Genomic DNA, 24,210 nt, shown 5'->3' on the forward strand with positions numbered 1-24,210 from the left:
GAGGAGCCTGCTGAGCTTTTCGTTAGGATCTCAGACAATAAGGAAAGAGCTGCTGGAGCCCCACAGCTTGCTGACAAGTGTCAGCTACACTCTAACTGGGTGAGTGACAGCTCAGTGGTCAACAGGGGACACAGTGCAGGCCACCCCTGGAAACTGCAGGAGCCAAAACCCAGTGTTGGCTGACCAAAGGAAGCCACGGGGAATTCTGTGTGACGAGGGCATGTTTTTAAAAGTCCAAGTGAACATTTGGTAGTCACTGGTAATTTGAAGGCAAGTCAGTTGGGAAGGGTGTAACGTGAATGGCAGGAAGCGAGTTTGCACTTCTGAAAGCGTGCATCAAGGTGTAGCTGGAGATAAAAAAAAAAAAAACCCACATGTTAAAGAGTGTGGCTGCCTGGCGGGTGTCTTGAAACCAATCTTCTAATGTCTTAAGTTAATTTTTGAAGGTTAGTGTACAAAGTAATGGGTTTCATCCCGGCATTTTGATAGGTATATGTCATTACACTTTGTTCTCATTCATCCCCTCCCCCAGTACCTTCTCACACATTCCCCAACCCCTTCTTACTGTTCCCCTCCTCCCCAATGGTCCTTCTTTCTGCTTTCATATTGCCTGTATCACCTTCCTCATCCCACTGCCTTTTATGGTTTCTTTCTCCTGTCCCATGGTCTCCTTTCAACTTGTATAACCTACACACACACACACACACACACACACACACACACACACACACACTTCTAAATGTAAATCCCCCATACAGAATTGTCAAAGTCTGCCTTATTTCTCTTAACATAACGGTCTCCAGTTCCATTTATGATTCTTCTAATTTGTGCTTGTTGAAAAGTAAAGGAGAGCAAGCCTGTTAAAAAAAAACAAACAAAACGGGGATCTAATTGCAGGAGTCACGGTTGGCATGAAGAACCTGGAGGAAAAGAGTTCAGGAAGAGGTTCTTTCTTTGCCACAGCGTAGACAGTTCCCTCGCTTTTGGGGAGCCTCCTTTCTGTTACTCTTGCTTTATCAGGGATGGGCAGACAGGGTGTTGCTTGTTTGTTCCCAGGGACAGCTAGAGGCCAACTGTGAGGCAGAGGGAGCCCTTGGCTTTGAGACTCTGGTCATCAGACTAAGAATATGAACTTTTCGCAGACCGGTCTCTTGGGGTCTTCCCAGCACTCTTGCCTGATGTCAGATCGCCCTGCCTGTGGGGAGCCAATGTTCCCAGCTAGGAGGCTCCAGCTCTGCCGTTAAAGGACAAAGATCCCCCATCCCAAAGGTGGTAAGTTCTCTCCCAGCTCTCTTCATTTATTAGTTTGTTTAGCTCTTTAAATTTCTCAGGATCCTCAAGTTCAGTAGGAAAGTAATCTTTGTTTTTACAAAGAACATCTTTTAAAGGACAAAACAGGACAATGGTTAGCTGTCATTTAGGAGCCCCAAATGTAAGAAGTGACAAGAGTGATTAGTGGGTTCTGTCTATAGACTATTAGTAATTATTAATACCACAGCAGACATTCAGTTTGTCCTCACTATCTGCAGGATCCTGAGCTGGGTGAGATCAGGCTGATCATTTACAGATACGTAGGGGCTTCTTAAATCTTAAATTGCTCAACATTGGCAAGAGAATGTCTGTTGGAATCCTTTTTTTTTTTTTTTTTTTTTTTTTTTAGAAGCATCAAAAATCAAAGTAGTTCAAACTTAAAATGTAACTACTCTGACTGGGGAAAATACTTCCAACTTGTATCATGGAGAAAGATTGGTTACTATATAAAGAATTTTGCAAACCATTAAGAGACAAATAAGTCAGAGAGAAAAGCCAGCAAAATACAGAAGAAGTCATTGACAAGGACCAAATAATGAAAAATCAAAGAAATACAGGTTAGCCATGAAGGCGCAACAAATTCAAAGAAATATCATTTCCTTATCTAATTGTTAAGAACTTTAAAAACTTGATACATTCCACTTAAGGCAAGGCTTCGGTAAAACAAGAAATTTATTTATTTATTTTGCTTTTCCTTAGGACAATTTGGTGGTGACATTTTTTAAAACGTTCCTAATTTTAAAATTACTAAAACTCAAGGCCTAAGAGTTTAGGCAGTTTGCTTTAACTCTCATTTCTTTGGAGACTACACTCCTCTAGGTCTGAGCCTCCTAATTCCAGCCGCCAGCCAGCCCACTGCTGTTTGTAGCACTGTTCAAACAGCCTGCTGGATGGAGTTATTTTTAAAAATTCTCACAGGTCTGTGTTGGTGCACTGAGGCTGTCAGAAGAACTTGGGGTGGCACGGAAAATGTGTGTAATGCCACACTCCCTGAAGACACCAGGTGTTAAAGCAGCAGGATGGTTTTAGGTTTCATTTGTTTGTATTGTATGTGTAGGGTTAGTCTGCATGCATGTATGTATGCCAGGGGCGTGCCTAGTGCCCGTGGCGGTCAGAAGAGGGCCCTGGATCCCCTGGAACTGGAGTTCCGGACGCTGGTGAGCTGCCATGTGGGTGCTGGGAACTGAACCCGGGTCTATCTGGAAGATCAGGCAGTGTTCTCAACAACTGAGCCATCTCTCCGGAATCCCCAGACTGTTTTCTGACAACCAAAGCGGTACAAAAGATGGGTAATGCTGGAGAGACTTGGGGAGTGCTCGCTCTTTCTCAACTTCCTCCTCCTTGTGGCGGAAGCATTTCAGCAATAGCAAGTGGGTGGGCAGAGCTTCACCAGGGAACCTCCGGGGTCCCCCACTGCCAGAGGTTTGCACTTCGGTGCTGTGACTATGCCCTCCATCGAGCACTTGCTCTCCAGGCCAGTGCTTGACGCACATTCTCTACCTGAGTCCTCCCAGCCACCTGCCCCCGTAGATTAAGGATGTGGCAGCGCGGATATCACACAACGTGGGGCTAGCAAACAGAAATAGGTAGGACTTACCGGGTCTGGTCAAACCCCAGTGCCCGTTTGGAGGATTGGTGCCTTCAAACGATGAGGACTTTGCAGACTTGGTTAGATGTTCATTTGTAAGGCTGTCAGGGAGCTGGCAGTTAAGAGCGCTTGCCGCTCTTGCAGCGGGCGGTTCCCAGTACCCACAGCAGGCTCTCCCGCAACCACCAGTATCTCCAGTTCACAGGGGAACCCGCACCCTCTCCTAGCCTGAGGGAACCCGCGCTCACACGGTGCACACGCCTCCCCCCATATAGAAATTAAAACATTATTTAAAGATAAAGAAAAGAAAGGGTCTTTGAGAATTTTAGTCACATTGTCACATGAGGCTAATATCAGTGTCACAAGGTAGTGGAGCTGGGTTTAGAGATGTATGTCCTTGCTCCTCAGGTGGGCCATGTGACCTGGGTTCCTGGGTCCCAGGTCCTAGGTAGCTCAAGTTCATCAGCCCTCTTCCGGTGTCTTTCCTAGGTTATATGGAGAGACCAAGTCCCTCTGGTTCCTGGCTTCTCAGCAGCCTCCTCCCTCTAGCCTTCTTCGCGCTGCCTGCTCAGGTATCAGGTAGGCGTTTTGGATCTTTCTCTGCCTGACAGAGGTAACAGAGATGAGAAATGGGTCTGGAACTTGATTTTTCTTGGGTTCCGTTTCCCACTGTCCTTCCCGGGCTCTGCACTTCCCTAAGAAACCCCTTTTCCCACTCCTTCCCAAGCCATCTCTTCAGCATCCTTCTCCCCTTTCGGTCTCTGTCACGCAGGAGATGCTGGCAAGTCCTACCAGGCTCCACTAGGGGGCACAGCCGAGCTGCCCTGCCCTGTCGTGCTCTGGCCGGGCCTGGTGCTCAACGAGGTGAGGTGGCATCGGCCCACACACCCGCAGCACACCCAGGCTGTCCACGTGCTCCGGGATGGGCAGGACACTGATGAAGAACTGATGCCGGAATATAAGGGCAGGACGGCGCTGGTAAGAGCAGCCCATGAGCGAAGCTACACTCTGCATATCAGTAATGTGAGGCTGGAGGACCGAGGGCTGTACCAATGCCAGGTCCGGATCGGAAACATGAGTCAAGAGGGCAACGTGACCCTGCAAGTGGCAGGTTAGTGTGGTTTGGAGGGACCTGGGTCACTTGCGGCAATCGCTTTGTCAGCTCACTCTTCTCCCGTCCAGTCGGCTCATCTCAGTGAGGCCCTGACTGGTGTTTCTTTCTGAGGGGCTAAGGAATATTGGAAAACACTGTCAGGTACAGGACCTGGATAAACACAGTTGGTGACCTGTAAAGCTTGTTGGTTCAGACAACAAGGGCAGCTTTCTCTGCTCCATTACTAAGAAACTCATAACCAGGGCTGTAAGGAAAGATCCTCAAGGCTCAGGATTCCCAGCCGTGATGAGGATTTGCTGCACAGTCATTTCCTGGGTTCTTGAGTAAAAGGGCCAGAAGGCCCATACAGTTAAAACCAGCTTCAGTGTTTTTAGAAAAATCAGTTCACCTCAGACCCAACCCAAGTCTCTGCATTTGCTTCATGCCAGCTCCATGTGGTCACTGTTGATCATCATTTTTTCTTTTTCTTTTTTTTTAAATGTATATGAGAGCTCTATTTGCATGTACACCTGCGTGCCAGAATAGGGCATCAGATCCCAGTATAGATGGGTGTGAGCCACCATGTGGTTACTGCAAATTGAACTCAGGACCTCTGGAAGAGCAGACAGTGCTCTTAAACACCAAGCCATCTCTCCAGCCCCAATCATCTTTTTAAAGATTTATTTATTTTTATTTTATGTGTGTGGGTGTTTTGCCTGCATGTATGTATGTCTATCTGGGGCCTGCAGACCACGGAAGGGAGTGTCAGATCTCCTGTGGCTGGGATTTCAGACAGTCGAGAGTTGCTGTGTGGGTGCTTGGAATCAAACCTGGGTTCTCTGGACGAGCAGCCAGTGCTCTTAACCCCTGAGTCATCTCTCCAGCTCCTGATCATCAATGTAGTTGCAAACCCCAGATGGATTCCTTTAGAACACACAGTAGTTGGTAGACCCTTTCCAATCATGGAGTCTCTTACCCCCAAAGGACTCCATTTTCAAATGGGGGCAGATGCCCAAAGCATCCGAATAGCACGATGCTGGTGTTGCCATGAGCAGATCTTGACCTTTGTTTGGATTGACTGCTTTATCCTGTTGTGATGGGGAGAGCAGCCGTGGACCCCGAGGGAAAGAAGGCAGACGCTATAGTTCTGCCAATAGCTGGGCTGTCCACCAGAGGAAGCTGGAGGCATGGAGGGCAGGACATTGGCTAGGACCACACCTGGCCAGGGCCCCGCCAGTCAGCCGGGATGCCTCAGTCAGGCAATCTCTCCTCTTCAGTTTTAGGTTCCGATCCCTACATCCACGTTGAGGGCTTTGACGCTGGGTGGGTCCAGCTGGTGTGCCGATCAGTGGGGTGGTTCCCGAAGCCGTGGACCGAGTGGAGAGATGCCGAGGGGAGAGTGCTCCCGCCGTTTTCGGAGGCCCACGCCCTGGACGAGACAGGCCTGTACCGAACAGCAGTGTCCAGCAGAATCAGGGACAGCGCCCGGGGCAATGTGTCCTGCACTGTCCGCAACAAGGCGTTCGACCAAGCGAAGACCACCGCCATGGTTATCGGAGGTAATACTGGGTTGCAAATCAGCGTGAGGCTTCTGAGAGTCCCGGGGGAAACGCCCACCTCAGTGGAGGCTTCACAAAGAATTTAGAAAGGATTTTCAGGGGTAGGGTAGCTCAGCAGCCGGGGCGCCACGCGCGCACACACGTTCCATGCAAGCAAAACACCCATACACATGGTGCACAGCCATACATGCAAGCAAAACGCCCACACACATGCAGTTTTTTAAATTAAAAATTTCAAATTTTCCCCATGAATTATATTACAACTCTAAGAATATTGTAAAAAAAAAAAACTTGAAAAAATGGAACATTTTAGAGAAATTAAAACAGTGGCACAGACTCTCACAAATTATACCACTACTGCTAACCTGTTGGGGGGGGATGGCTCTCAAGACTTGCACACACACAGACCTCCGAGACGTGGGCACACGCTCCTGCGCATATATGTATAATTAGACCTTGTTTCTTTTCTCATTTCCCAAGTCATAAGCTTTTTATTTTATTTTTTTTATTTTTCAGCTTTTTGAGATAGGGTTTGTGTGTGTAGCTCTGGCTGTCCTGGAACTTACTTTGTAGAGCAGGCTGGATCACAGAGATCCACCTGCCTCTGCCTCCCCAGTGCTGGGATTACAGGTGTGAGCCACCATGCCCTGTATAAGCTTTTTGGCTTTGGGGTGGCAATAGAATTTCATCGTGTGACTATAGATTAAAACAAATTAAGCAAAGGCTGTCTCTGGAATCTAGGTGCTTTGTCATTCCAACCCCCCCCATCCCCGTGTTATAATTAATGGTGCAGTGGACATCTTCATTCATATTTGGGAGCTGATTCAGAATCATATTCCAAGAAGACAGAACTGCTGGGTTAAAAAGTGTGAAGCTTTGAACACCTTTGAAATATGGAGTCACGTGATAAAATAAGTTGGTCTTAGCAGCGTCCCGGACAGCTGTCAATTTTGTTTCCTTACTCCTCTCTCTCCTTCCCCTCTTCCTTCTGCTATTGCCTCTCCTTAGCTGATAAGAGTTTAAGGTGAGTTATTTAAGTCCTTTTCTTCCCCCAGGTCCTAGGGAATTAGGACCCTTACAATCTCCATTCTCGGTTTACCAGGTTGGGAGAGGCTGGGTCTCTTGCCTAGAGCCACCTAGTGGCTGAAGGAGGACATACAGCCAGCTGGGACTCCCCCACCATTCATCAAGGCTCTCTCCCTTTCCTGCCCATGCAGTGCCACACTGTGACCTCTTTTTTTCCTGCCTGGGCTTTCTGCCCGCTGCTGTGGTCCACAGACCTTGTATTTCCATTGCCGATGGTGAAGCACAGAGGCTGACCCGGACCACACCGCTGTAGCAGAGCCTGTGATTGCACAACAGAAAGGGTTTGAGGAGAAGATAGGCAGGACTCCTGAGGGACTGTGGGCAATTATCAAGGAGCGCACGTTCCGAACTGTGAAGTGCCTGGAATATTTGTGAGGACAGTGTATCTGCCCGTCCTCCAAGGCAGTCTCCCTGAGGGCGGTCATTATTCTCCGTTTCAGCCCCAGCTCCGGGAAGTCTGTCCTCTCCAGAGGTGGCTCTCTCTGTGGTCTTGCCCATCTTGGGACTCCTCATCCTTCTTGGCATTTGGCTCATCTGTAAACAAAAAAAATCAAAAGGTAACTCGGTGGTAAAGGATGTGTGGGCACAGGGCTGGGTAGGAGTGTGGGGTGTGTGTATGGGTGTGAGTAGGGGTGTGTGTAGGGCTGTGTGTAGGGGGTGTGGGGGATGGAAACTGTGATTGCTCTGGGGAAAAACCTGCAGAGGTAGATGAGGACATAATTTAGCTACAGGTGGGAAGCCCTGCAGCTTGAAAACTCGGACAGCCCTTTAGAGGGGTGGGGGGTGGGAAGTGGGGGGTGGGGGGAGGGACTCACGTGAAGGAGGGAGGGGAGTAACTGTGGAGAGGCTCTCCGAGCAGAGCTGTGAACTCTCACCCTTTGAGAAATTAGACTGGAGCCGACCCTGGCAGCTTTCCGATTAACTAAGAAATTAGAGCCTTCTAATCAGGAAATCCAATTATATTCCTTTGGATAAAACCCTTGCTTAAAATGGTCACATTTCTCAGGCTCTTAGTTACATAACCCAACACTTCTTCACCATCGGATGGTGTGAAGACTCTGATCTTTCCAAATGGCCACACACTTATGTTGGCAAGGGGGTCAGTCCTATTTCAGATGGCTTAGACCATGTCTGGACAACAATGTGTGCTAGAAAAAGCTGAGCTCCCTCTCCCCTCTCTCCCTAGAGAAGCTGCTCTATGAACAGGCGATGGAGGTAGGTAAGTGTCCTGCGCCGGGGTGGTTGATTTGTGTTGATTTCTGTATCTCCAATGCCCACAGAACTAAACATTGCTCCTGAATGTTCCATCACCCTCTGTTTAATAATGGAGAAACCCAGTCTTTCTCCTGAAAAAGATGGCAAGGCACTAAATGGGGAAATCCTGCTCAGAATTGTGCTTTGATGAGTGCTACTGTGTTTTGAAGAGACCAGAGGAGTAAGGCAGGACGTGGGAGACAAACTGACCTCCCATTTTTCTTGTTCAGAAGAAAGACAACAGGCTGGATCAGGCAGGGTGGAGCTGAAGATGGCAGAGTTGGGCCATTCAAGGGCTGATGAAACCAATAGAGACTCAGAAATAACCAAGAGTCTCATTTGCTTTCTCTCTCTCTCTCTCTCTCTCTCTCTCTCTCTCTCTTTTTCTTTTTCTAGAAAATCTTCTGGAAGACCATGCCAAAGAAAAAGGTGTGTACAGAGTGTAAGCCAGGGAACAAATACGACATCTTTTCTTCTTATAATAAATACTGGCTGTCCCTCTGTGATACTAGAATTTAGTTCCCAGTGGCAAGGCTCCATGGAGTTGGTGGTAGTGGGTGAGGAGATGCCAATGCCCAAAATGCACGGGCCGGGGTCATCATGTGCTCCCTTCATCGGTCTTTCTACCAGTCACTGCATAAGACTGAAACATATATGAACAGGGACGGCCACAGAGGATGCATGAGACTCTCAGGACTCTACATGTCCTTGACATGGAGAGAGGTGATGTGGTGCCAGGGGAGGGCTGCAGGCTCTGGGGTCAGCAGCACTTGACTCAACGTGCTGGTCTGCCACATCTTGGCCACCATATCTCGGCCGCCACCTCTTGGCCTTGAATAATTCAGTCTTGTCTGGATCTCTGGATTCCTCATCTATAATGAGGGGATAGTGAGTTCTCAGAGTTAAGAGAAAACCCTGAAAGATCTGTCACAGGGTCCCAGACTCCTTTTCCTCAATGCCCCACCATCATCATTAACTGAATGAGCATGCCCTGGGGCCCAGCCGGGACAAATGTCCAAAGACACGCTTTTGAAGTCTTGCCGAGAAGACATATCACTGGCTTGATGGTTCTGGGCTCGGTGATGGGATCTGTGCTTCACCTCACATCTCTCCAGCCTGGAGCTAGAGTGTAGAGTGCCCACTGCAATCACACTGGCTGTTCTGTGCAAGGACACGAGGGGACAGTGTGGTGTGATGGCAAGGGACACTGTCTCTTGAAATCATACAGCCTGGAGTTGGTATCCTGCCTCCTTGGTCACTAACCGGCTATGTGACCTTGGGAACTTTTCATGTCCTTCTCAGCCCTAGCTCACTCTCTGCAAAGCAGGAACAGCAATTCCATGCATGTCACTGTTAAGAGGCTGCATGTCGCACTGCATGTAAGAGCAGGATATGGCGAATGGAAGTTGCGAAAGTGACAGCCATAAACCCTAAGCTCCTGAGAAAGTGTGACTTATTCTGTTTCACTGGTCTGAGTCCAAGCACCTACCTGTGTCTAGCCCTTAGCTTGGTAGAGCCTCTCAGATGCATAACTTCAATTCTCTGGCAGGGATAATGCTAGGCAGGGGAGCGCACCGGCCAGGTGGGCCCTCTAGAGAAACCAGAAGTACCCCTGCAAAGCATCAGAATAGTATGAATATTACAAACTTTCTGGGATCCCGAATTGTGAAAACAGTGACTTTGGAGAATTGCTCTAGAGAATTATAAGGTCATGCCAGTGAGTCAGTCCTGGGCCTTTAGCTATGTTTACAACTTAGGCATTGTAAGTAGGAGGCTACAAAAAGGCTTACTCTTAGGCACGCACACACACACATTCACACACTCACACACACACACACTGCATGCACACACACATGAACTCTCTCTCTCTCACACACATCCCCAAACGAACTCTCAAGTGTGCGTACTGGAATTACAAATATGGAAACAGAGGAAGTGAGACCAGACAGATACAAAGGAAAAGGGGAACCAAGGTCTGGGCAGCTGGCCATCAGGATGGTGGCACAATCTCTCTTGGACTCCTTAGTCTGACCTTTGGAGCCAGGGGTTGGATTAGGGGCTGGAAGCAGCTCTACCCCTTCCTTGTGGGGTGGTGGAGTGATGGAGTGGTGGTCCTTCTGGGGTCCTGGGGATAAAGGGACAGGCTCTGGTGGCTTACTCCTCTGTCTCTCTCTGGTTTTCAGGAAGACTCCACAAAGCCCTCAGTAAGTTTTGCTGAGCTCTGTCGCACTACCTTCTCTATGCTGCCGTCTCTACCGTGAGCTGAGCATCCTTTCTGCTGTTGTCATTGCTGGCATCACTGCTGCGGGCTGAGTGACTCAGTTTCTCAATCTGGGCAGGGGAATTAGAGCAGCTCAAACCAGTGGCTGGGGATTTTCTGGCTCTTGACAGCCCTTTTGAGAATGCTCCATCTTTCTTTCCCACACAACACTTATGTAGCCCTTAAATGGGAACCGTTTTACCAAGATGGGTGTCTCTCGGAGCTGAAGCCATCGGGGTGTCCTTTATACCCAGGCACACTATTTCCTTTGACAGGGTCTGTGACAGTTGAGTCTCTACTTGAATGTGACACAGCCCTTTGAATTCTCAGTCACTTCATCCATAGGAACCAATTTTTAACATTTAATAACAACAACAACAACAACAAAAACCTGCTAGATACAGGGGCACATACTTTTTATTCTAGCCCTGGGGAGGTAGAGGCAAGCCAATCTCTGTGAGTTCAAGGACAACCTGGTCCAGCCTGGTCTATCTATCAAGTTCCAGGACAGCCAGAGCTAGAAGTGAGACCCTGCCTTAAAAAAACAAAAACAAAACAAAACAAAACCAAACAAAAAAACCCAACAAGAAAACAAAAACTGAAGACATGTGACATGTCTATATAATTTACATACAGAAAATATACATGCTAACAAGATCTAATAGAGATTTAGTGATAATTTGGGTTTGTTTTTTTTTTCCCGGGGGCGGGGGGTTGGAGACAGAGTTCTTTTGTATAGCTCTGGCCATCCTGGAATTTGCTAAGTAGACCAAGCTGGGTCTCAAACTCAATGGCCTGCCTCTGCCTCATTGAGGGCTGAGATTAAAGTCAGGCACTGTTATAGAAATGTGGGCGTGTGGGAATGAAAGCATGGCGAGTGAATAATTGTCCAACTGTTTTTATTCTTCAGAGAAACTCCGGAGTGAACTGAGTAAGTGTCCCATGTTTTTATAATCTCCGCACCCTCTTCTCTCCCGCCCACTAAGTGCAGTGACAGACAGCTCACCCTCTGTTTCTTCTTCCTCAGAGTTGAAAAGAGCTGCTGCCAATGCAGGTGGGTTGCTCTCTCCCGGGTTTGGCTCTGCGTTCGGGGAGGCCACCATTTCTTCTCAGCTTTAACAGATACCCTCTTTGCCTTTCAGGCTGGAGAAGAGCCCGGCTGCATTTTGGTAAGTTAATAACCAGTTCCCATTTCAGCATCCATCCTTCTCTGCCACTTAAGTTTCATCCTGTTCTATTTGGATGCAGACTGTAAATTTAATAATAATAGTTATTATTATATAGAAATTATGTTTATATTATTATTAGTTTCATCACTATGTAGCATAGGTGGATTAAATCTGTGATTCTCCTTGGCTTCCCTCAAAGGACTGTGACCCAGAATATATAAGTCAAATAAACCCTTTCCTGTCCAAGTTGGTTTTGGTCATGGTGTTTCATCAAAGAAATATCAACCCTAACTAACACAGGAGGAAAGGGTATATTTGGCTTACAGCTTATAGTTAATCATCAGGCAAAGCCAAGGCAGGAATATGGAGGCAGGGACTGAAACAGAGACGGGGCGGGGGGGGGGGGAGGGAGAGGACGAAGGGGGGTGGGCGAATGCTGCTCACTGGCTTGCTCCCTATGGCCTCTTCAGCCTGCTTTCTTATACAATTCAGGAACATCTGCCTGGAGGTGATACCACCTGCAACGGGCTGAGCCCCGTCACATCAATCACTAATGAAGAAACCCAATGGGTCTTCCTGCAGGCCAATCTGATGGAGGCACTTTAACATTTTTTCTTCCAGATTACTCTAGCTCAGTGGCTCTTAACCTTCCTAACATTGTGACCCTTTAATACAGTTCCTCGTGTTGTGATGACCCCAACTATAAAATTAATTTTTTTTACTGTTATGAATTATAATGTAAATATCTGATATGTGATCCTCAGAAGGGTCATGACCCACAGGTTGAGAACCACTCTAGCTTATTATCGGGTTGACAAAAAAACTAACCAGCACAGGGTCTAATATCCAAATCTAGGTTTTTGTTTGTTTGTTTTTTGTTTTTCTGAGACAGGATTTCTCTGTGTAGCCTTGGCTGGCCTGGACTTACTTTGTAGACCAGGATGGTCTTGAACTCACAGAGATCTGCCTTCCTCTGCCTTCCCTAGTGCTGGGATTACAGGCATGCCCCACCGTGCCTGGCTCTAAAATTAGATTTGCGTATGTGTGTGTTTTGGCTTTTTGAGACAGAGTCTAACATAGTCCTGGCTGGTTTTGAACTCTCTATGTTGTCAAGGATGACCTTACACTATTGATGCTGTAGCCTCCACTCCCAAGCACTGACGTGAGTCACCTTACCTGTTTTATGAAGTGTTGAAGGTAGAACCTGGGGCTTCAGGCCACCAGATGAACTTTCTTTTTTTGTTTTTTCTGATCAAGGTCTCTGTTTATTATTTTTTCCACATCCTTTATATAGGCTTGGCGAAAGGAATGTACTTGCCTTTGGCAGGGTTACTAAGTGACTAGGAATCACAGGATGACTCACCAGAGGGGTCACATGATGTGCTAATAACGGTGTATCACAGGACGGTGTATCACAGGAGACCCAACAAAGTCACAAGTTGTGTTAATAAGATTGTTTGGAAAGTTCCTCAGAAGTGTTACTCAGAAGCCCCGAGGGGGAAGGAGGGTTTAAAGTGTTTCAGGAAGATGACCTTATAACACGAAAGCCCCAGGTCAGCCAGGAATGCACTATTGTCATTAAACCAAATGCCAAGAATTCTGGGGGGCAGCAAGGTGCCAGAAGGCCCCCCACAGGTCCCTCTTTTATTTTTACAAGGCCATAATCCCAAGGGAACCGTGCCGGTCTTAGGTGGGAATCTGGGGTCTTCAACCCTTGCTAAGCCCATCATTGGATACATCAGCAGTGATTGGCTGAGCTCCTGCCTTAGGCGGCAACCAGGCGAACTTTCTGCCGGCAAGCTAGAAGTCTTTGGTTCCAGTACATAGGAGGTGGTCGGGAAAGCCATGAACTAAAGCAGATTAATGATAGATTGCAGACTTCCAGAGTGTTTTTCCCTCCATACCTACCTGAAGATTCCTTAAAACATAAATGTCTCTTCTCACCCCCCTCTAACCCTCTGCAGTGGTGGTGACCCTGGATCCTGACACAGCACATCCCAAACTCATCCTGTCTGAGGATCGGAGATGTGTGAGGCTTGGCGACAGGAAGCGGCCTGTCCCTGACAACCCAGAGAGGTTTGATTTCGTTGTCAGCGTCCTAGGCTCCGAGCACTTCACAACTGGCTGCCACTACTGGGAAGTGTACGTGGGTGAGAAGACCAAATGGATCCTTGGAGTGTGTAGTGATTCTGTGAGCAGGAAAGGGAAGGTCACAGCCTCACCTGCCAATGGTCACTGGCTTGTGCGACAGAGCCACGGGAATCAGTACGAAGCTCTCACGTCCCCGCAGACCTCGTTCCGCCTCAAAAGTGCCCCAAAGTGTGTGGGGATTTTCCTGGACTATGAAGCAGGCATCATCTCCTTCTACAATGTGACTGACAAGTCGCACATTTTTACTTTCACCCACAGTTTCTCTAGCCCACTACGCCCTTTCTTTGAACCTTGTCTTCATGATGAGGGGAAAAACACGGCGCCCCTGATCATTTGTACTGAACTTCAGAAATCAGAGGAATTGATTGCCCCCAAACAAGAAGGAAAAGGCCATGCTAATGGAGACGTGTCCCTGAAAGTGAATCCGTCCTTACTATCTCCCCAGGAATCTGAGCTTTTCCTACTCAATGATACCTGGCACTCTAACCTTGGCCCTGCCCTTCAGGGGCTCAAGGCTCCTTCTTTGTAGAGCTGTGCCTTGTGCTGCACTCCCCCGGGCATCCAGCCTGGCACTCTGGACTCAGGCTCCTGGCCCAGAGCCTGTTTTCTCCAGTACCGAATCTCCTTGACCCAGATCCAGACCTTTCTGTGGTTCCTGTTTGAGCCCACTTTCCCCAGGGCTCAATTCTGAACTCTGCCTTTTTTCCCTAGAGACTAGACCTTTCCATTGCTCTGGTAGATGACTTCCTGAAATAAACAAAGCGTACACTTTAGAAGTCTAATAGGAGACACTGGATGGAACGCAGCAGGGTTCAGCGCAGGCTCAGGGGAAAGGGTTCCCTCTACCTCATTGAACCTCAACCAGCAGCTTGTCAGCGTGCACAGTGGGAAGTTACAGCATCTCTCCCCCAATCCTGACTTCTTCCATCAAAGCCTGCTCTTCTCTTTTCCCTCCATCAGGCCTCTAACTCCAGAGGCCAGCTTTGTTCAATTAAACGTCTTGTGAATCACACCTCCTTCCTTCTTTGTTCAGGATTAGACATGGAGGTGTGAACATCCCGTGGTTTTCTATTCTCTTCATGTTGTTTACAGCATGGGTTGGAGACCCAGGGCACATGTTTGCAACAGCTAATTCGAAATGGAGACATCCAGAACGAACATGTTTTAAAAAAATTAACTTACCAGCTGGGTGCGGTGGGGCAAGCCTGTAATTCCAGCACTCAGGGAGGCAGAGGCAGGTGGATCTCTGTGAGTGAGAGGCCAGCCTGGTCTACAAAGTGAGTCCAGAACAGCCAAGGCCATACAGAGAAACCCTGTCTTGAAAACAACAACCACAACAAATTAATTTACCTATGTAATGACCAGGAACCATAATCCCAAGAAACCTCTGGCTGGTAGAAACAGGCTGGTAGGCACAGCTTTAACCAAAGCAGTCCAGCTGTGTGGCCTTGAGTGGCTCCGACTCTGCAGTCTGTGGCTATTCCCCTCTGAAAACTTCATGACATTCAGAGAGGCCCAGGGAGAAAGAGTGGCAGTTTGAACCACTCACATGTACCCATAAGGCCATTATACTTCAAGACTTGACAATAGCCACCAGGTCAGGGGTTACTGACTTCAGGAAAGTTGGTCTTATTTCAAATAAGACATCTTATTGCTGGCTATGGTGGTCCACAGCAGGTGGGTCTCTGTAAGTTAGAGACCAGACTGGTCTACATAGTAGGTCTAGGCCAGCCAGGGCTAGGTGGAGAGGCGCTGTCTCAATGCTAACCTCCACCCAACAATCAAAATCAAATAAGATATCATATGTGAAAGATTATAAGGTGAGACGATAAAATAACGAACTCAGGGCTGGGAAGATGGTTCATCCATTAAGAGCTCGTACTGCTCTTGCAGAGGATCTGAGTTTGTTTTCCATCACCCATGTTGGGCAGTTCATAACCACCTGTAACTCCAGCTCCAGAAGATGAATGAGACTTCCTCTTCTAGCCTTCAAGTTCACCTTCAACTCACTGCACATACCTACACATCACACACACACTTTTAAAAAATTAAGTATTTAAACAATGAATCCAAGTTTTGGATGTGGATTAGAGAAAGAAGGTAAGGCACTTTCAAATCATTCCCATGTATGTGATTTGACCTATTTGTGGAGCTATTAACTACAGATTTGAAGGCAGACGGGAAGGGAGCTGGACCCTACAGGAACTAGATCTGCTACAGGTTCTTTCCCAAAGTACCTGTACTAGTGAGGGTTCCCTAGAGAAACAACTGTGTGTGTGTGTGTGTGTGTTTGTACATGAGGAGACCTGAAGAGGGCTTGGTTCTAGAGTTCCAAGTGGTTGTAAGCTGTCTGGTGCGGATGCTAGGAATCGAACCCAGGTCCCCTGAAAGGGTTCTAAGCGCTCTTAAACACTGAGCTATCGCTAGCCCTCAAGCTTTTCCAGCTCCAAAGACAAGCACTGAAAGACCATGCAAACAGGAAAAGCTTGCATTTAGCGTACATATCAGTCTTTATCCTTTTTATTTTGCAAGCTCTTAATCTTAATTGTTTTTCAAAAATAAAATCCAGCTCTGGATACCTAACTGGTCTATTGTATCCAGATTGATGGGACACTATTGGGTTAAAGGAGGATCACGCAGGACACAGAAAAATCCCTACCTGGCCTACCTGGCTGGAGCTCAGTCCTTGGAAGGGGACACTTAGCTTCCTGGACAAGGAGATCGGATTACTTTTAAACTTCTTCCCAGGCACATGCTCTTTTAATTTTAAACCATAAGTCTTAAATGAAGTGTGAAGCTTCCATCGAGGGCCACCATTTCAAAAGAAAAGAAACCTGATGACTTCAGAAGCGAAGACAGCTTCACAGTCTGAAGAGGGCAAATGTTTTCAGTGAAGCAGACCGCCTCAGGACTACAACTCCCAGCATGCCGCGCCCTCGGTCAATGTTTATTGGCCATCAGGCTTACTTCTCTTGCAATGTGGCAGTTACAGTAATCAATAGAGAGAAAAGATGTTCCCAGAACCCAATCCTGACGCTGAGTAGGCGGGTCCTCTCCGGGTTCCGGCTCCGGCTTCTTACCCCGCCCACCGAGGCGGTGCTGTCCCCGAGCGAGCTGCGGGAGTGAGGTGGGTCGCGGCTGTGTTGAGGTGACGTGGGGGGAGGCGGACGCGACGCGCGGAGGGCTTGGAAGCTGCTGTTTTGCTTCGCGGGTTTCAAAGGCCGCCGGGGGCCGTGTGTCCCTCCACCGCGATCCTGTCCGAGTGCTCGGATGGCCCAGCCTTACTACCCTCCCTTAGTGTTGGCCTTGGACCACTCCATGCCCCTCCCACACACCGTGTCTTTAGGGTCGCCCCTCGTGTGCTTCCACCTCCAGCCCCAAAGCCCATTGGCGTCTCCAAACCCAGCTCCCGACCTTCAGGAAGCTATACCCTGACTCCTCGAGCTTTCCCCTGCCCTCTCCACTCAGCCTCTTTGGACACTGCTGCAGCCTTTGTCCCCTCTCCCTGACCACTTCAGATTCTCTGGCTCCTTTGAGGTTCCATCTCTGACCTGCTATGTAGCTCCCGTGAGTGCTTCTTTATTTTCCACACCTTGTCCCTGGTCCTTCCAAGTTAACCTCGGTGTCCTTGACTTGTACCTAGATCTAGAACTTTTAATCCTTCAGACCACAGCTCGGCCTGTCCCTTCTAATCCAGGCTCTCGTCCTTCATCATCTGCGATCGCCAAGCTTCAACTTCTTGCCTCGTTCTTAGAACTGGACCCTCCTCTGCACTGCTGCTCCCGGCTGTGCTGCTGAGCTCCTAGGATGAAAACCCAGTATACCCTAGGTCTCTTCTCCTCCAGATCTTTGAGATGCAATGGAAATATGACTTTGTATTTTAGCTGCATTGCCTTTTCAGTCAGCAATAGACCCCCTGTCGCTGCCAGTCTTGGTCTTGGTCATCTGTCCATCTTGGAAGTCATAGATCAAGTATCACTTCTTCCATGAAGCTGCTTTCCTGCCCTCTTCAGAGAAGTGCCTGTGCGTCCTAACTGCTGTAGCACCTTTTCGCTTCTTTCGTCCTTGTCTCCCTCCGGTAGTAGTGTAATGATTAAAAACCTCAGCTTTGGAGAGATGAACAGAGGCTTCGGTTTTTGCTGTGTGCTCTTGGGCAAGTGACTTAGTTTCTCTGAGTTTCAGTTTCATCATTTCTACAATAAGTATGGAAAATGAGTAGGTGAGCCAGATGTAGTGGCACCTGCCTTCCATCCTAGCATTCCGGTGGCAGGGGTGTGAAATGAATTGAGACGAGGCATGGGGAGTGCTCAGCCCTAGGTCTAGTGCTTTGCAGGGCCTTTAAAAAGGTTAACTACTCCTGACTGCTGGGTAATGCACCATGTGCGGTGCTGGGCCGGGAAGAGCGGTGTGCACTGTCTGTCCCCTGGAACTTCACCTTCTGTGTTGTGTTCAGGCTTAGTCACCAGTGTCTTTACCTGCTGAGTCGTTTCTTTTTCCAGCTCAGTTAAAAAATGTATTATACGTATGTGTGTGCACCTGATTATACATACATACACATGCACACACATATATATATATGTATATATATATATATATATATACCACATACGTGCAGGTGCCTCAGGAGACCAGGATAGGGCATCAGATCCCCTGGAGCTGGAACTACAGGCATTTGTGAGATACGTGATGTGGGTACTGGGGATTGAATCCCGGTCCTCTGGAGAAGCAGCAAGTGCCCTTAACCACCTAAGCCAACTCTCCAGCCCCATCTCAGTCTATTAAAAAAAAAAAAAATTAGTGGAGGCTGCATAGCTTCTCCTAAAGTTGTAGGCAGAGTCAACAGGGGCAGACATTACAGTCCACATCCATTTCTTTTCTCACTCAGAAAAACAATTGAACACCCAGCCATGTGCTGTGGAAAGTTACTGCAATGACCCAGTCCCTTAAGTTGCTTATAAATGATAATTGAGAACAGATGTGTGAAAAAGTAGTTATGCAAACAAGCACAGCATCCTGTTACAAAGGAGAAACTGGCACAAATCAAAAGATTCCTAAGGAACCTTAGCAGTGAGTGAGAGAAGACACAGGAAGGCATGACAGGCATTCTGGATATACTTCTGCGTGTGTTGGAGGACACGTATATTCTATGTGGCTATATCTGCTATGGATGTGGTCTCTGTGGCTGATGTCGGGATGCTGGCTGCCTGTGTGCTGTGAATGCATGTGGTATGTATAGCTGATGTCAGGGTGTTTAGTTACGTATGTGGTGTGACAGGATGTAGCTGAATGTGTTTGGGGTGGGCATAGCTTAAGAACGCAGCTGCGTATATACGAACCCGTGTGGTGTTTTTGCAGCAGTTGACTCTGATCTACAATGGCACACAGAGCTCAAGCTCTGAAGTAGGTCTTGTTTACCGGTTGGTAGATGATGGAAAGGTCTGGAAAGGAATGGGCTGTCAGAGCATCGGGCCTTGTAAGTAACTGCTTGTAGTTACCTATGTTCATCTCAGAATCAGTGAGAAGTCAAATTCATCTCGAAATGGAAGTACCTTTACTTACACATAAACCATAGTCTCGAGTGCCATTGCTTAATTCTTAGGAGCGACATTCATATTGCACATCTGTTAGTGGCGGGTAGCCTTAAATACCTGTGAAAGTTTGTCACTTGGGAGTTAGGGAGTAAATAAAGGCTTTTCTTTAAGTATTCCAGTTGTTTGAGGTTATTCGTGGAGGAGGTATACACTGCTTCAACCAGAAGGCAAGATTCTCTGTGCTCTGATGGCCTGACACAAGGAATAAGGTGTTGGACGTCTTGTGTTCATCCTCAGGGTTCAGAGATGGGCAGTGAGAAGGAGCCGAGTCCAGAAGCACACGTGCCTGAGGAAGGAGAAGGGGGAAAGCCATGGAGAGTGGATGGCTCCGAGGGTTCTCAGATCGCATCTGGGGAGGAATGTGGGCAGGGGAGCCTGTCAAAGGGGCTCCGAGGAACACATCCAAAAGAGCCGCCACTGAGAGCCCCTGCCCAAGCTGGAGGCCCCGGGGACCCCATTACTCTCTCAAACCCGGAGGCAGATAAGAAGCCTTTTACGTGTGCACAATGTGGCAAGACCTTCAACAACACCTCCAACCTGAGAACACACCAGCGGACCCACACCGGCGAGAAGCCGTACAAGTGTTCCGAGTGCGGCAAGAGCTTCTCCCGAAGCTCCAACCGCATCCGGCACGAGCGGATACACCTGGAAGAGAAGCACTACCAATGTGCCAAGTGTCAGGAGAGTTTCCGGCGGCGCTCGGACCTCACCACCCACCAGCAGGATCACCTGGGCGAACGGCCGTACCGCTGTGACCTCTGTGGCAAGAGCTTCTGTCAGAGCGCCACGCTGGCCGTGCACCGCCGAACCCACCTGGAGCCAGCACCTTACATCTGCTGCGAGTGTGGGAAGAGCTTCAGCAACAGCTCCAGCTTCGGGGTGCACCACCGCACCCACACGGGGGAGAGGCCTTACGAGTGCGCCGAGTGCGGGCGGACTTTCAGCGATATCTCCAACTTTGGCGCACACCAGAGAACGCATAGAGGGGAGAAGCCGTACCGGTGCACGCTGTGCGGGAAACACTTCTCCCGCAGCTCCAACCTCATCCGGCACCAGAAAACACACTTGGACGAGCAGGACGAGAAAGATTCTAGCTAAACGGGAGCCCTGCTCAGAGAGTCAGGGAGTGCATATCGCCCACCTTGATGGGAGAAGGAGGCCTTTAGCACCTGGACTGCAAACCCTTCACTTTGTGGAATGGTCCCTTGTTGCCTTTGAAGTCAGGAAATCCTGAGAAGGGGCTGAGTAAAATCCTGCCTCTTCCCAGCAGTTCCCTGCCTTGGAAAATGAGTGTCCCATCTTTACTTCCTCAGGGGTGGGGGAAGTGGGATAGGCTCAGGACATGCTCTTGTCACTGGGGCATCTGTCCCCTGGCTGTGGGGGTGGTACCTGAGATGGCGTCACTGCCTGCAGGTCCTCCAAGGTGTGAGCCACACTGCAGTGGCCTGTGAGTTCCTACCTGCTGTGCCTCTTTCCTCCTCGGCTTCTAGAGCGCCAGGCTGGGAGGGCCCTCTTTGGTCTGAGAAGAGGCTAGTGGTCCTTCAGTGAAAATGTAAAGGAAGCCTCAGGGATCCACAATCCAGGGACCCCCACACTCCCATGTTTGTTACCTGTTTTCCTCACCCCACCTTGCATCTGTCTCCTCAGTGACTGCCAGTAAAGCACTTCAATCTAAAGGACCTGTGTACTTATTTGGGGACGTGGGGAGCCGGGGAGATTGTTCCTGGGCAGCCATTCTGCAATGAAGTTGAATTCCAAGACAGGTGGTGGCTCCTCTGAAATGCTAAGGACAGCAGGCAGAGCCTCTGGAGATTTTAAAGAGGAGGGGACAGAGGAAATGAGTCACTTGGATGTCCCCTACAAGCTGTTGGTTTTATATGCCATGCGCTATCTCATTCAGTTGCCACAGAAACCCTCAAGCACAGAAGATGAAACAATGGAAAGGAAGGTAGACCCTGGCCTCTTCAGCTCATCCATATACTTTGCATATATACTTTGTTGGCCTTTGAAGGAGGCTGGCTTAGAGGTGGGTGCTAGAGTGGCCTCTTGAAACAACCTTGACCTCTTTGCTCTTGGAAGTCGTATCAAGATGAGGACCTTTTAAAACTTCAGAATATTGATTGAACACTGTTGTGACTAAGAAAAATGGCAGTGACAGGGAGTAGGGGATTGGGAATGGGTAATATAAAAATTGCAGTGTGCCATTAATAGCAGTAGATTTGTCCCTAGGGCTCAGACAGTCAGGTTGCCTTGTTTCCTGTCCTGATTGAGGCCTGGCTTCACATATCAGTTTCTCAAATGGAAGTTCAGTGTTCACCCAGCTTTCCTTTATCAAATACAAGACACCCTTTCTAATCTCTTCTGTTAATCTGGGTCCTGCCTTCCTGGATAAAGGAGTACTCTTTATTTGTGCTCAATTGCCAGAGTGTGATTCTGGTACCAGAGTTGACGTTGGTATGGCCCATGACTTGACCTAGCACATGGGGACCCTGCCACTCAGCTTGGATGGGGAAAACTAGGAACTTTACACTCAAATGAATTCTCACAGACACCTTGAGAGGTGGAAATGTATCCACACTTTATATATAGGTAAGCAGGCTGCCAGAGAAGATCACGGACAGTGAGTGACTTGTCCAAGATAATGAAGGCCATAAATGCCATGACCGCAAATTGATTCTACTGCCCAAGGCTTATAAATTTGATTTAAACTACAGAAGACTGGGCTGGCAAGATGGCTCAGGAAGTAAAGGTGCTTGCTCCTCAGCCTGTGACCTGAGTTTTGGTCTCCACAAGTTGGAAGGAGAGACAGGATTCCCATAAGTACTCTCTGACCTCATGCATACCATGGCACACGTGTACATACACATAATAAGTGTAACTTAAATTTAAATGGTAGGAGGCTTCTCATATGATACCCTTGTGTTTGTAGAACACTTTACAGTTTGCAAAGCATTTGTATTTCATATATCTTTCCTCCCCTCCTCTCTCCCTCTCCTCCTTTTTTCTTCTTTTCCCTCCCACTTCTTTTCTTGAACTATGTGATCAGGCTTACCTTAATTTAACACTTGTAGCCCAGCATATGCTACACCTTTAATGCCAGGATTTGGGAGACAGAGGCAAGCAGATCTCTTGGGTTCAAGACCAGCCTGATCTACATATGGAGTTCCAGGACAACCAGGGATATATAGTGAGACCCTGTCTCAAGAAAGAGAAAAACAAACAAACAAACAAACAAACAAAAATATTTGGACATGTAATTCAGCATAATTTGAAGGCAAAACAAGCATGTTGCTGTAGTGCCTGAAGGCCTGCAGGAATAAAGTAAACACCAGGGGGCGTAAGAGATTATGACCTCCTAAAACCCCTAATGAGAAGTGACATCTGGAGCCAGGCATGGTGACACACGCCTTTAATTTAAAATCAGCACTTGAGAGGCAGAGGCAGGTGCATCTTTTGAGTTTGAGGCCATCTTGGTCTACATAGGGAGTTCCAGAACAGCAAAGGGTATGTAGAGGGACCCTGTCTCAAAATTAGTTATTGCTTAATTAATTAAAGTCACATTCTCCTCCAAATCATTGGAAAACATACTTTTCCCCAGAATGTAGTGAGTTGATTATTGAAGGCATTTCCCAGTATGAATGGAATTTACTAAAAGTCAGAAAAATGATGCCGGAAGAAGCTGAGGATATCAATAGAGAGGAACTTTCAGGAGCCAAACATTCTGGAATGGAAAATTATCATAACTGAAATTTTACCAGAGGGTTTTAATAACTGACTTGAGAAAGCAAAAGAATGTGCATAGGCCAGAGGGATGGCTCTGTCAGTAAAATACCTAGCTGCACATACCTGACACCTGACCTTGATCCCCAGAGCCACAGTAAAAGAAGAAAACCGAGTCTTGAAAGTTATCCTCTGCAGCTGGGGAGATGGCTTAGTGGTTGAGAGAACTTGCAAAGATCTGGGTTCAGTTCCCAGCAGCCAATCAGGTGGCTCACAACCACCTGTAGTCCAGTTCCAGCGAATTCCAGGAGACTCTCTGGCTTCTATAGGCACCTGCACACATTCGGCACACATAAACTCATATGTGCGTATGTCGGCACATATATGTATTTTTAAATTAATGCTAAGGCTGAGCATAGTGGCACATACCTGTAATCCCAGCACTCGGGAGGCAGAGGCAGGTGGATCTCTGTGAGTTTGAAGCCAGCCTGGTCCACAGAAGGAATACCAGGACAGCCAGAGCTGCATAGTGAAGACCTGTCTTGGGTAAAGAAAAACAAAACCATAAAGAAAGTTGTCCTTTTACGGATGTGCACCACATCCCCAATTTAAAGAAATGAGATTTTTTTTTTTTTTAATGGAAACTTTTTTCTGAAAAATTATTTTTATATGTGCGCATGACGTACGTGCAGGGGGCAGGGGCACGCGCCAGAGTGCTCATGTGGGAACCAGAAGAGAACTTTGCAGAGCCAGTTCTCTCCCTCCTTCCTCCTTCATGTACCAGGCTTTCGAGGAGAGCGCCTTTCCCCACTGGGCGTCTCACCAGCCCGAATAACATAAAAAAGAATCTACAGACTCATAGCCAGTGTGTCATTTCAAATTGCCGGATCAGAGAAACGAAAACCAAGCACAAGGCATGGCAGCACGTACCTGTCATCCCAGCCGTAGGGAGGCCAGAAGCAAGGAGTAACCAGAAGTTACAGGCCAGCCTGAGCTATGTATTGAGTTTCAGGCCAGCCTGAGCTACCAAGTGAAACCTTGTCTCAAGAAAAATAAAAATGAAAAAAGTGATACAATCCTAAGGGACCTACAGGACACCATCAAGTAGACTGATTTGTTATGGGAGTTTCAGAAACAGAAAAGTGGAGGTGGGGAAGGACAGAGAGCGTATTTAAAAAATAATGTCTGAAAACTTCCCAAATCTGAGGATAGAAGTGAATAACCATGGCCAAGAGGCCCAGGGAATTCCAATGGAGAAGAGCCAAAGACACTCATGTTAAGAAATACTATAATTCAAACACCATAAAGAAAACAGTGAGTGAAGCAAGTTGTTACAAGGATTTCCCAAAATATTATGAAGGAATTTCTCAGCAGAAACCAAGAAGACAGCGCAATGACATACTCAAATTACTTGCCGAAAGGAAAAGA

General features: G+C 47.9%; 2 protein-coding genes and 1 long non-coding RNA gene across 10 annotated transcripts; 2 read left to right on the forward strand and 1 right to left on the reverse strand.

Moving 5' to 3' along the window:
- Positions 1 to 1,090: 1,090 nt before the first annotated feature.
- Positions 1,091 to 14,483, forward strand: Ermap (erythroblast membrane associated protein (Scianna blood group)). Of its 2 annotated transcripts, XM_021635016.2 has the most exons (12): positions 1,091 to 1,272; positions 3,389 to 3,478; positions 3,672 to 4,010; positions 5,270 to 5,551; positions 7,078 to 7,194; positions 7,824 to 7,856; positions 8,288 to 8,320; positions 10,075 to 10,095; positions 11,062 to 11,082; positions 11,179 to 11,205; positions 11,294 to 11,320; positions 13,285 to 14,483. In XM_021635016.2, exons 2-12 carry the CDS (start codon positions 3,394 to 3,396, stop codon positions 13,998 to 14,000), a joined length of 1,701 nt encoding a protein of 566 aa, XP_021490691.1. In that variant the 5' UTR covers positions 1,091 to 1,272; positions 3,389 to 3,393; the 3' UTR covers positions 14,001 to 14,483. The 2 variants fall into 2 exon arrangements, with proteins under 2 accessions (XP_021490691.1, XP_060235687.1); XM_060379704.1 differs by lacking the exon at positions 8,288 to 8,320.
- Positions 7,043 to 13,287, reverse strand: LOC132653017 (uncharacterized). 2 transcript variants are annotated; one of them, XR_009590646.1, is made up of 4 exons: positions 12,497 to 13,287; positions 11,158 to 11,400; positions 9,381 to 9,503; positions 7,067 to 7,171 (listed from the first exon to the last, which is right to left on the reverse strand). It is a non-coding gene; the product is annotated as an uncharacterized LOC132653017 (long non-coding RNA). The 2 variants fall into 2 exon arrangements; XR_009590647.1 differs by lacking the exon at positions 9,381 to 9,503 and having other exon boundaries at positions 7,043 to 7,171.
- Positions 14,484 to 16,477: 1,994 nt separating the features above from the next.
- On the forward strand, positions 16,478 to 20,738 carry Znf691 (zinc finger protein 691). 6 transcript variants are annotated; one of them, XM_021635008.2, is made up of 2 exons: positions 16,478 to 16,598; positions 19,300 to 20,738. In XM_021635008.2, the coding sequence occupies exon 2, from the start codon at positions 19,309 to 19,311 to the stop codon at positions 20,158 to 20,160; it is 852 nt and encodes a 283-aa protein (XP_021490683.1). In that variant the 5' UTR covers positions 16,478 to 16,598; positions 19,300 to 19,308; the 3' UTR covers positions 20,161 to 20,738. The 6 variants fall into 6 exon arrangements, with proteins under 6 accessions (XP_021490683.1, XP_060235689.1, XP_060235690.1 ...); XM_060379706.1 differs by having other exon boundaries at positions 16,540 to 16,598; positions 17,138 to 20,738; XM_060379707.1 differs by having other exon boundaries at positions 16,554 to 16,598; positions 17,115 to 20,738.
- The last annotated feature ends 3,472 nt before the right edge of the window (positions 20,739 to 24,210 follow it).

The sequence above is a fragment of the Meriones unguiculatus genome, chromosome 3 (genome assembly GCF_030254825.1).
Source record: "Meriones unguiculatus strain TT.TT164.6M chromosome 3, Bangor_MerUng_6.1, whole genome shotgun sequence".
Classification (NCBI taxonomy): domain Eukaryota; kingdom Metazoa; phylum Chordata; class Mammalia; order Rodentia; family Muridae; genus Meriones; species Meriones unguiculatus.

Bases quoted from the DNA above. Each gene is read 5' to 3' on its own strand.
- Znf691 (XM_021635008.2), top strand. From the start codon at position 19,309: ATGGGCAGTGAGAAGGAGCCGAGTCCAGAAGCACACGTGCCTGAGGAA.
- Ermap (XM_021635016.2), top strand. From the start codon at position 3,394: ATGGAGAGACCAAGTCCCTCTGGTTCCTGGCTTCTCAGCAGCCTCCTC. The intron at 5,552-7,077 runs GTAATACTGGGT...TCTCCGTTTCAG, and splicing joins CACCGCCATGGTTATCGGAG to CCCCAGCTCCGGGAAGTCTG. The intron at 11,206-11,293 runs GTGGGTTGCTCT...TTTGCCTTTCAG, and splicing joins AAGAGCTGCTGCCAATGCAG to GCTGGAGAAGAGCCCGGCTG.